At 40.9% G+C, this 12,041-nt stretch overlaps 1 protein-coding gene across 4 annotated transcripts in view; it reads right to left on the bottom strand.

Annotated features, from left to right (window-relative positions):
* Window positions 1-309: 309 nt before the first annotated feature.
* Window positions 310-12,041, bottom strand: part of ARHGAP10 (Rho GTPase activating protein 10) — a 102,761-nt gene continuing 91,029 nt past the window's right edge. For 3 of the 4 annotated variants that reach the window (XM_053403174.1, XM_053403173.1, XM_053403172.1), the window contains exon 23: window positions 310-1,722. In XM_053403174.1, coding sequence (XP_053259149.1) covers window positions 1,469-1,722 — 254 coding nt within the window. In that variant the 3' untranslated portion in view covers window positions 310-1,468. Of the gene's footprint in view, window positions 1,728-12,041 lie in introns of all 4 variants that reach the window. The other variant, XM_053403175.1, reaches the window with a different exon arrangement.

Below are 12,041 nucleotides of genomic sequence, written 5' to 3' on the forward strand. Positions count from 1 at the left end.
GAGGGATCACCTATTTATTGTTTTTGCTGCAAAAGACTTAGAGTCTTGTGGCACTCTAGAGGCTAACAAATTTATTAGACAATTATTGGTGAAGTGGACTGTAGGCCAGAAATATTTACTAACAATATAATTGTTAGTCATATAATTTAAAGTCAATTCAGACCTGACACTTTTCACAAATTTGCACTTTGGGCTGAGAGTCATCAATTACATGGCAAGCAAAGGGATGTGTTTGGATATAGGAAACATAATCTGAATACTTCTGTTTAAGTAGTTCCATCGTCTCTCTATCAAACCCGGAGGCAGAAGAAAACAAATCCTTTTTATATAAAAAAAGTGTTGTATTGAAACAACTCTGGTCATAGCAAATTAATAATACATGTGAAAACTTACAATCATGAATGAACAGTATATTGCAGTAAAGTGAAGCTTCTTTCTTTTCACATTAACTGTGATGTGAAACTGGCAGTTGAAGAGCCTTTCCATTATTCTGTTGGAAATAAGCAGTGCATAAATTATCCCTGATTGTATGCAAAGTTACATGGACAACTAAGACTCAAAGTAGATGTGATACGTAGTCAAGTGTATCAAACTTAAAAAAATAAATAAATCCTCCAAAAGCAGCCTTGTGGGGAGCAGGTTCCTTAAATCTTTCCCTTTCAGGTTTTTTTTTCCTGGTAAAAAAAATCGCCTCCACCCAGCTGCTTGAAGACGAAGGGTGGAGGGTTTCTGGGGGGTGGGGTGGTGGTGGAAAATAGTTGTAGGAGAAGAGTTAAGCAGTTCTCCTTACAATCCTCTGTGTCAGTCTTGGGACTTGTCTCAAGCGAAAGAAAAAAGTAACAGCATGCTACTACTAGTCTGAGCCTATGTAAAAGTGAACTTCCGTCAACAGATTATCAAAACAGTAAACATACTTTCCACAGCATTAATAGAGAACAAGATGTCCTGATTCCAATAAGTTGACGGTAGGAGGAAACCTACAGAACTCAGAGGATCATATATGTGCCTTTAAAATATATAATAAGTGAAGCCATATAATTTGTATAAATTTATCTGCACCACTGTGGACATTTGAAAGCTGTATTTTATTCTTCCTTCCTGTGAGTGTAAATTAATGATGCTTCCACCAGCTAAATTTCTCCCTTTCAAAATAAGGGAAAACTAAATTGACAATTAACACTGTAGTAGCCTGCTGCAACCCTCACAAAGATACCAGCTTACACTGAACTACCAACATTTCCCCAACTTTTTCAATAAGGTGGGTAGGTCAGGCTGGCTGGGGACTGGGTTGGAACCAGAAAAGATTCAAATGTCTCAGATCGTTAAGAGTAAAAGTAAATACTGCACAATCAAGTCTTTTTTTGATTTAACATTCATCTTACAAACATACATATGTATAATTATGATTCTTTACAAACCTAAAGTACTATTTTTAAAATTACCCACCCTTTCCCCTCCCCATATAAAATTACTGCTCAATTCCTATTTGGCAAAATATTAAGTCTTTATACAGATGAAGGTCTTCCATCTCATTGTCAGGTCCTGAACTGATTAAAAATGGGTGAAGCCAAAGAGAAGCAACTGAATCATAAAATCCATGGATACCATGTACACCTTCCAGGCATTCAACGAAGAAAACTAAAAAAACTGGACATAGTTTTGGGGAATGAGTCCTCTCTTCCCATTTAGTGTTCCTTCTAGCCAGCCGGGTTCCCGTGAAAACTGCACTGTTGAAAGAGGGGAGAAAACAGACACACTCCTATTAATCCACTATTTATGACAGAAGTCACAGAATTGTACAGCTGGAAGTCAACGATACAGCTTAAGTCCATGAAACTCTTTTACTCACAATCACAAACAGACAGAGGGAGTCTTTTGAGTCTCTATTTTTCCCAGAACTACTGCTCATTTAATTACAGACTTGTATGAGGGCCAAACACTTGCATGAGTCTTTTTCATGATAGATCCCCCCCCCTTCAGTGACAGTACTTTAAGGAGGGTGGAATCTTGAGCAGAGGATCTGGTGATCAGTAGGAGCGAAAGGGCTGCTTCAATGTTTCCCTACCCATCATTTGCTCAGCGTTCCCCACCCCATTCTGATGTTTCTCCACCATCAGCAAGAAAAGACACAAGAACTTGTACCATTTAATACTATTCTATTTGAAGATGAAACTCCAAGCAGAGCAAAGAGGTAAGACTGCCTTTAAAGGCTTATTAGAGATACAGAAGTAGGAATGTGGGTCTCAAAAATGCCCCCCCCCAACAAGCTTCACCAACTTATTAACGTAAGATTGGCACTGTCTTTTGTTTTCTAACAGATCACAAAAATAGCCAGTCCGACGATGAAACCTTGTAACAGGCAATTTAAAGAAATTTCAGTATTTGGGAGAAGAAATGATTGCAGATATCTTTAAAAAGTTAGCGAGGTAGGAGAGAGATTTTACCTCCACTTTCAAGTCTATTTTTGCAGGCAAAAGGGAGAGATTTGTATTTTTTTAAGTATGATATTCTGAAGCTGTTCAATTCTGCGTTTGTGCAGAATACTGAAACACATGAGCCCTGAATATATTACATGTGGGGAAAGTAAATTTAAGCACGCACACAGGATGAATTTTCTTTATTTATCTTTTCACATAATTGTAGAGTTGGAAGGGTCCATGAGGGTCATCTAGTCCAGCCCCCTGCAAGGTAAGGAATCTTTTGCCCAACCTGTCCCTACATTGCTCCACAATTGCTTGAAGTGACTGGGGAAGCATTTCCCCATGCAGGAGGCACCTAAATAAATAAATATTCCTTCATTCTCAGTAATACCGGGGATGCCATAGGAATGTTCAAATGGACTTGTTTTTAATACTGAATCAAACAGGAACCCTTTGTCCACCCAGGAACTCACTGGTTCTCCCAAAGATCTTTGGGGCTGGCCTCCACTTTTTCTAATCCCACACATTAAGTTACTAAGAGTTTTGCAAATAATACCAGTGCAAATCCATAGGTAGCACAGCAAACACTGCAGTAACTGGATACCTACTACAAATGGCTTGTAGGAGGATAGTGAAGCCATTATCACTCCCACCTGGCAAGGTGCACCAAAGTCTTTACAAATGTTTGATGCATACAGCTTCAAAATCACAAAATATATGTTTACACTGATGCTCCTTTGGGGGTGGGGTGGGGGGAGGAGGACAACATAACTCAATGGAAAGTTTTGAATATCAAAAGGAATACTAAGAAAAATACCACTCTCAAATGGAAGATTAAAAAAACTATAATTGGCATAACATTTACCCCTTGTAATTTTCACTGCATAGGGTAAGCACACGTTTTAAATGGACTGATTCCACATCCCCGCAATTGGGTCTCTAAAAAGTTCCTTCACAGCAGCTGACACACGACGACATACATATTAAGATTGCCGAGACAGTACAGGTGAATACACATTAATCGGGATACAAACATATTAGACAGACTACTTCTGCCAGCAATTATCTTAAAGGTTAAATTATAATTGGCCCTATTTTATCCATACTAAGCAGCCTTTATTTTGCATTATAAAGCTCACAGGAGTCTTGTCAGTGACAGGGCGATGGATCAAACTGATGGAAATGGATATACCAACATTGTTTACAGTTCATCTGGCCATTTAATTTTGAAAGAAAGAAGGAAAAAAACACCTTTTTTACCCACATGTAGTGCTTTTGTCTTAGCACTAAGATTGGAAAATGTATGCGGTGGTGAAGCCATTGAGACATGTCCCAGTTCACTGCATGGCTGAAAATGCTTGCACTGGTGACATAAAAAGGTAAAGGTAGAGGACCCCTGACAGTTAAGTCCAGTCGCGAATGACTCTGGGGTTGCAGCGCTCATTTCGCTTTACTGGCCGAGGGAGCTGACGTTTGTCTACAGACATTTTTCCGGGTCATGTGGCCAGCATGACTAAGCTGCTTCTGGCGAAACCAGAGCAGCGCATGGAAACGCTGTTTATCTTCCTGCCGGAGCGGTACCTATTTATCTACTTGCACTTTGACGTGCTTTCGAACTGCTAGGTTGGCAGGAGCTGGGACCGAACAACAGGAGCTCACCCCGTCGCGGGGATTCGAACTGCCAACCTTCTGATCAGCAAGCCCTAGGCTCAGTGGTTTAGACCATAGCGCCACCCCTGTCCCTACTGGTCCTCAGCTGCAGAGCAGAATGCTCTTGTTCCCCAGGAAAAGGCCATCATAGATGTGAAAGAGAGGCCTTGTGAATTAGCCATCATCTGAATCTCAGAGTTTAAATACTACTTCATCATGGAAGATACAACATCTGCTCATCTTCAATAGTTCTTGTCCACAGAAGTAAATTTAAACTCAAGAAAGCTATACCAGATCATTTCATACCTGTTGAACCTATTATCAATGTTTAACAGTACCACCAGGTTTGTTCTGGGTATAAGCTTTCTGAAGAAGTGTGCATGCACACAAAAGCTTATACTCAGAACTTAGTTGGTCTCTAAGGTGCTACTGGACAATTTTTTCCGACTGCGTCAGACCAACACAGCTACCTGCCTGAATCTAGTACCACCAGGGGCATAGTACTTAACAGAGTGACTATCAAAAAGAGGTCTCTACGGTAAGATGCCAACATACCAAAATTTGAAACTGGGGAGGCAATAGACAGGAAACAGAAGGAGGTATAGGTGACCAGGGTGAGAGTATGCATGCATTCAGTTCAGTTCCGCATACTGAGTTTTAGTGAGGGAAGAGAGCTAGGGAATCACTAATGCCGACTAGAGCTTGCTACTGTAGAGTTTGCTTGGATGCCTACTGGTCCATTTTAGGCAATTCTGAACATGGCACATTCAACTTGGATGATAACTTTCTCAGAATCAGTTCTCAGTTCTCCCAACAGATCTGTCTCTACCCCAAACCTATATGAGGCATTTCTTCTGCACTATATCTGGCTAATGACAATAGAATTGGACTCTTTTATAAATACAGCTTTATTCATACAACATAAAGACTAAAACGTGAGAGACTGTGGTTGTACAGACTGAAAACAATGAGCTTACGCGGACACTTCTGCATTGGGGCTGCCTGTATGCAACAAATTATATGCATAATTTCTGCCGCATTAACTGAAATGTCTTTGCACTGCACAGAGTCTATTAGGCTTCCATTTGAATCACTTAAGCTATTTTAGTCCCACTAAAATTGGTGGCACAGGAGTAATTTCAAAACGAGCAGGGTATAATCCTGCTTGATGTCTGTGGGATCTCTCTGGAATACATGGTTTTAGGACTGCGCCACTTTAGCTTACACGACAAATCAGCTCCTCTGTAGCTATAATTATGTAAGTTTTAACAATCTTCCTTCAGCTAACCATGATAAAGAAAATCTACTCACTAAGACATACAGCCTTTCCCTCAAAACTGACATATTTTTAAACAAATACAAATTGCCTTCATGTGTAGTTTTGATTTGCAGAGGGAAGATAAATATGTCCTTTCACTTCAGTGAGCTGTACTATTTCCTGGCAGTATATTTTTAAATCTATAAATATCAACCCTATATTTATCACAGAGAAAGCAGTTGTGGTGCAGGGAGACGAAGTCACCTTTCATTCATACACACCACACATGCCCATTCTCTCCCCCTGCCATGCTCACTCTTACCCACACCATTCTAGTATTCCTTAGATGTGCTTCTCCCATGTTGCACACTCCAAAAGTCTCACAAGGGAGCATGTGTGTGAGCCAGCTGACTGACATCTATCTACTTTCTTGACCCCAGTGGTGAGGACCCTTTCCCAAATCCATTCCTTCATGGACAACCTGGGGCCACGTGCCAATGGTGGGTGAGGCCAGAAGCAAAAGTGGCTGAATGTCTCTCTTAACTCTGTGCAGCAGGCAACATTCCCATCAGAAGCTGCACGTACCCCACCTTCCAAAGTACTAGAGGAGAGTGTGGAGCAGGGCAGGGTGAGATCTGGGTGTGTGTGGAGTAGAGTCTCAAGGAACAGATAGAGGGGTCTGGAGGGCCACATTTCCTTTAGTCTCTCAAGGAAGTTACTCTGAGGCTATTCTAAGTGGGGGTGACACCGATAGAACCAGAGACTTTCTTTTAGCTAACAATGCACCATAGCACATCACATCACATGCATGTACAACTTGTATGGTGGTGAAAGAGTTATGACAGCAGTAGCTGCAATGAAGTGGACACCTCATGGCACATGAAAGGGAAGCTATCTCGAGGGCATCCTTTGCTCTTGGCACTGTGTGGAATACTGCACTAGCCAGTAGTGCTTGGATTAAATCTCCTCTGCCTCCATTGCCCAGGTTAAAACTGCATGGGCAACTTAGCTCGCAGATGCACATGATAATTAATGACATGCCCAGACTCTCACTAAGTTATCTGTTACCTCATTGTCACATTGGCTTTTTTCCCCTTGCTCCCAGACAAAAAATGGAAAAGGTGTTAAGTACAACTCTTATTAGATCCTCTCAGGTAATTGTTCCCCAGAAACTATCTTAAAGTGACTGCCAACCAAAGAGGTAATTCCCTCTTTTTTTTTGTAGTACCCTGCAATGATGACAGTAGCTACTTGAGGTAAGAAGGAATGCATGCTATTCATTTTTTAGGAAATTTAAAGATACATATGCCATGTCTTTGTTGTAGCTTCCACTGGTACAGAGGCCACAGGAAGTAGAGTATGTCTGAATAACAGGCGGTGGTTTCCACCCCCAAAAAGAGTTCTCGTCACAAAAGGTACCAATTTTGCACCCTAATAAAACAATCCTTATAGTTTCAATATCTAGCATGTGCGAGAGAGTTCCAATAGATTTTCACCTCATTTGGTTTCAGATTACCAAGAAGCTAAGGACTACGGGCACCTATAGCCAGAGTCACATAATCATGGCAGATATTTTTTTAGATGTCTCAGTTCTTCCACCCCTTTCAGAAACCCATGGATGAAGAGAAGCTGCTTTTAAAAGTATTTTGACAATGTTTAGAAGTGTCTGTAGCTAGAAAGGATAGCAATGATCTTTCTTGCATTCCCTTCACCACTACAGACTCCACTTTATATGTGGTGCCACCATTAGTGTGGATGGTTCTGTTTTAAACATTGCATATGTATGCACAATGCATTAAAACCGAGTGCCAGCTATGCAGATGGGCACTGGGAGACCCTGTAAGGAGCTTGAGCTTCCCAGAGATGGGTTCTGCCCACTTTTGCATATGCCCCTTGGAACACTGCTCACTGCTCAGAAGGGAATGTGGCTTTCAGGAGGAAAAAAATGTTCCCCACCCCTGCTCTACAAGCATGCATAGATGGGAGCCTCTTCTTTAAAGAGGCAGAATAGCAGGTAAAAACAGGTTAGGAAGGAAGCAAGCAAGAGCGATACTGTAAGCTTTGAATCAGCAGTTTTGTCCTTGGGGAAAAAATTGCTTGGGAAAAACCATTAATCAGTTGCTGAAAGGCTGTCCAGTGCCCTGGCCTGCTATTTGCCTTCTGCAGCATCAGGCTGAACCAACAGCTCTGAGGTCCAGTCAGCAGATTCTGGATCTGCTGCTGTATCCAGCCTCTGCCATTCACTTTTTCACTTTGAGGCAAGTCCAGCCTACATCTGAGCCCCCTATCCCCACCCCCGTTCAAGCAGCAGGGGAAAGAAGCTAGGCGAAAATGGGGAAACTCTCTTAATTCCACAGCCACCTTAAGGGTTCCTCACTTTAAAGTATTAAAAAGAAAGGGGAGGGGAATACAGATGGAGGGGGGGCCAAGAGGAAAAATAAAATGGAGGTAGGGATGGGTAAGAAAGATATAAAATTTCCCTTAATGGAAGTGGCACCTCATGTCAGACACTAATTTAACAGTTATTTTAATGGTTGATACTAACAGTATGTCAATTTGATTGATGCACTGTCACTTTGATAGTTAAAGTTATTGGTAGAGCAGCAGAAATGATGTATTATTATCTTAATTCTTCATTTAAGGGCTTATTAAGGCATGTGGGAATTTAAACTGAGTGATGAATTTGAATTGAATCCATGGAACTAGTACGCAGTCTAAGTGCACAAGGGGATAGGAAGGGAGGTCAGGAATGGAGGAGATGTGACTTGTTCAGAGGACTGTTGAAGGGCAAACGAGAACAAGATGGTTTTACAGATTTAGTAAATATGGGAGCTTAACTAATCATTCCCTCCAGTAATGAAAACTTCTGTTACACTGTGTTTGGAATTACCGCGCTTTTTAAAGCTGAAACCACCTGCAATAAATGGGTTTTCACAATGGAGGGAAGTGAGCAAAGGATCATACTTGTTCCAGACTAGAGGGAGAAGAATTGTAAGATAGCCAAGTTTGAACACAACACCTAATTATTCAGGATATTAAGATCTCGAGCAAAAGTAAAGAGCTTAAAACAGCAAAAAAGGGGTAACATTCAATGTAAGTTACTTCAATGTGTAGGTATCATGGTAAGCTACTTTATAACAGGGTCAGATAATTAATCCATGTAGTCTAGATTTTCTACCCTGAGCAGCAGTGGCTTTCCAGGGTTTTGGCAGAAGTATTTCATATCACTTGTCACTCATTTTTGAAACTGCAGGTATGAGGGATTGGAACACAGGAATTCTGCATGCAAAGCAGGTGCTCTACCATGAGCCAGAGTCACGCCCCAAGACGCCCAGGAAAGAAGTCTTAGAAGAACAGGATGTTGCTGAACTGGCAACAGCGCAGAACAGAGCACATGGGAATCTTTCTCGCATTACCCTACGAGCACATCTCCTTTTCCTATAGTGTGAAGAGAATATCAGAAGCCTTGGGTCATATGGGAATAGCTGCAGCATGAACTTATATGTGGTTCTGAGTTTTCTGATCTTAACTTTGCAATGCGGAGAGAAGCCATGCCACAGAAGCTCATACGCGGGGGGGGGGGGGAGAATATGAAAAACTGTAAAGGGGCTGTCCATTTACTGACTGGGGAGCATCTTCCCCTGCCTAAGAAATTTTAGTTTAGGACAAACCCTGAAACTGAGAGGTGGTGGACCTTCTAGTTGCTGTTGGAGTACAACTCCCATCATGCTGGCTGATGGGAACTGCAGTCTAACATCACCTGGAGGGTCCCCTCTCCTAGAATAAAGAGTGGCATGCAGGAGGTTTACAAAATTTATAAATGGTGCATGGGTGGTCCAATGTCTTGGAAATTGCCCTGAGAGAAAAATTAACTGATGTGAGCAGAATAAAAAGAGGTGTGAAATACTAGTTTATAAGCACTTGGTATCTACTCACTGCGTATACAGTGAATCAAAGTAACGTTAAAACTCTTGGACGTGATTTATTAGGTTTTTATTTTGTTTACCGCTCCTTTTTTAGCAACCCCCTCTCTTGTTTTGTTGCTGTTGTGCTCTTATAGGTTTGTGCCGTATCATGTAGCTTGTACTGTATTTGGAAAAATGGAAACATTCTCTCTCTCTCTCTCTCTCTCTCTCTCTCTCTCTCTCAGACAGACAGTCACAGTCACAGACACAGACACAGACACACACACACACACACACACACACTCATTCATTATCAACATCATCATCATCCAGGGCCATCTTATTACTTCATCAAATATATACACTGAATGTAAAAATCCTCAAAGTGGTTTACAAAAAAAGATAAAACAATAAAATGGGGGGGGGGATTACAACCCTACTTTAAAACATACAAAAGTTAAAATACTAAAACAGATTAAAATTACCTCACCTTTCTAAGCATCTGGGGAGGCTTGCCTAAGCAATAATGTTTTTAGCAGGCGCTGAAGGTGCCTGCTTGATCTGAATAGGTGGGAAGTTTTAAAGTGCAGGTCCTGCAATACTCAGTGATCTGAGTTCTTACAACAGGGCCATACAAGGAAACTTGATTGGCTGCAGGGTTCTGTATGAAACCAAATGCAGTACTTTACGCAATGCATAATTAAGCTACAGAATAGAAAGTGGATATGCAGAAAAAGACTCAAAGTTCCAGACTGAGATTATAGCCAATGAATATAAAATTCTGTCTAAAATGTATAAGATATTGTTAGAATGGAATACGAAAGATGAAGAGGTCAAATCAGTAATGACACAGTGGGCCAAAGATTTTGGATATAATATCCAATTTGAAGAATGGGAAAAATTATGCAAGGAAAGTTTAAAGTTTACTGCATGCATGGGGTTGAAGGAGAATGTTATGAAAATGTTTTATAGATGGTACATCACCCCAGTGAAACTGGCAAAAATGTATAAAACATGTAATAAATGTTGGAAATGTAAAGAAAAAGAGGGAACATTCTACCATATGTGGTGGGAATGTAAGAAAGTGAAAAGCTTCTGGGAAGCAATTTATAATGAACTGAAAAAGATGTTAAAATACACCTTTACTAAGAAACCAGAAGCCTTTCTTTTAGGGATTACAGGGAAAGATATAAGAAGAAAAGACTTTAAACTCTTCCAGTATGCAGTCACGGCAGCAAGAATTCTTTTGGCCCAGAAATGGAAACAAGAGGAAATACCGACGATTCAAGAATGGAGAATGAAACTGACTGACTATGCGGAACTGGATAAATTGACTGGGAAAATAAGATATGTTCGAAACCAAAAGTTCATCGAAGATTGGGGAAAATTTGTTGATTATCTGAAAAATGTATGTGAGGTGCAAACAACGCTAGTGGGGTTTCAAGAAGCACTGTAAAAACTTTTAAAGAGGTATTGCTGAATGTAAATAAAAAAAGGAGGGAAGACAAATGGCAATGCAATTAAAGAAATGCGCATTAAAGGGTAAAAATGGATGATTGTCAGGGAAGCTGAAGGAAGTTCAAAATACGAATTTTGTTAAAATTTGGTAAAATTTGGATAAATGATCTGAATGTATGAAAAACTAATAAAAATCTATTTTTTTAAAAAAAATTAAGCTACAGAATAATTCATTGCCACCAGACGTGGCTACTAGTTCAGACACCTTCCGAAAAAGACTTGCCAAATTCACAGAGGATTGGTTCATCAGTGGCTATAAGCTACCATAATGGAAATATCAACACTGTGTCCAGAAGCAGAGCAGCTCTTAGCACAACTTCCAGCCAGCCAAGATTGGGCTAGACTTTCAGCTTGATGTAAGTAAAGAATTCTCACCACAGAATGGGTTCAAGGAGACCCTGGGCGGAACAAGCAGAAGGGCTGCAATATATGCTCTGATTTTTATTATAGGCTTCATTAGTAGCCTTGGCTGCTGGGTTGAGCTGACGTAGAATGTCCGAGAGGAAAACCTGGGACAAGCCATTTTTGAAGGCAAGAAGGTCATCTTCTCCTGTCCAGAAAACGGGTTTTAGAAGCCCAAGAGAGCAAAGCTGTCTCCCTTCTCCTTCTCTTTCACCCAGAGACACAGCTCGAGTAATGGCAGAAATTACACAGCAGTGCTCACATTACATTATTATGGACACGTGCACATGTAGTTTGGGCAGCTTGTCTGGTTCTGAAGCACTCCCACGATAGCTACCTGATCTGGAAGGCATTGCTGCAGTGGTTCAGAGCCACAGGTTTGAAGGTTTCAGTGTGTTCTGGGAATAAAGACACACATGGAAACTCCCATGCTGCTACAGTATTTCTTTCAGCAGGACCTAAGAGAGAGGATCTTAGTGCTTTCCCCCTTTTGAGGAATAAACACAAGGTGTGACATGCCTGAAAATTCCTGTGCTGTGAACCACGTACTCCAGGAGACTGTCTTGTCCTCAGATTTGACTAGAAGAGTTCTTCACAGATATGCTAAGGATCCCCACCCTTACAATAAATTTAAACTTGCTTTCAAGAGAAAGCTTTGAAGAACTATATATTTATCTAATTCCTCTTTTATCACACTTGACTCAAACACAATCTGGCTGCAAGGTAGATTTTGACAGGAAGCATCTACACCAGGCATGTTTTCTTAACAGTAAATATTCAGGCCAGGTGCATAGGAATAAAGGGGGGAAATAAGAGGAGATGATAGGAAAAGTCCGTTTTCCCCCTATCCGCTGCAACAAAAATAGCAGAATCCAGGGACATCTTGTT

Source organism: Podarcis raffonei, chromosome 9, assembly GCF_027172205.1.
Source record: "Podarcis raffonei isolate rPodRaf1 chromosome 9, rPodRaf1.pri, whole genome shotgun sequence".
Lineage (NCBI taxonomy): Eukaryota > Metazoa > Chordata > Lepidosauria > Squamata > Lacertidae > Podarcis > Podarcis raffonei.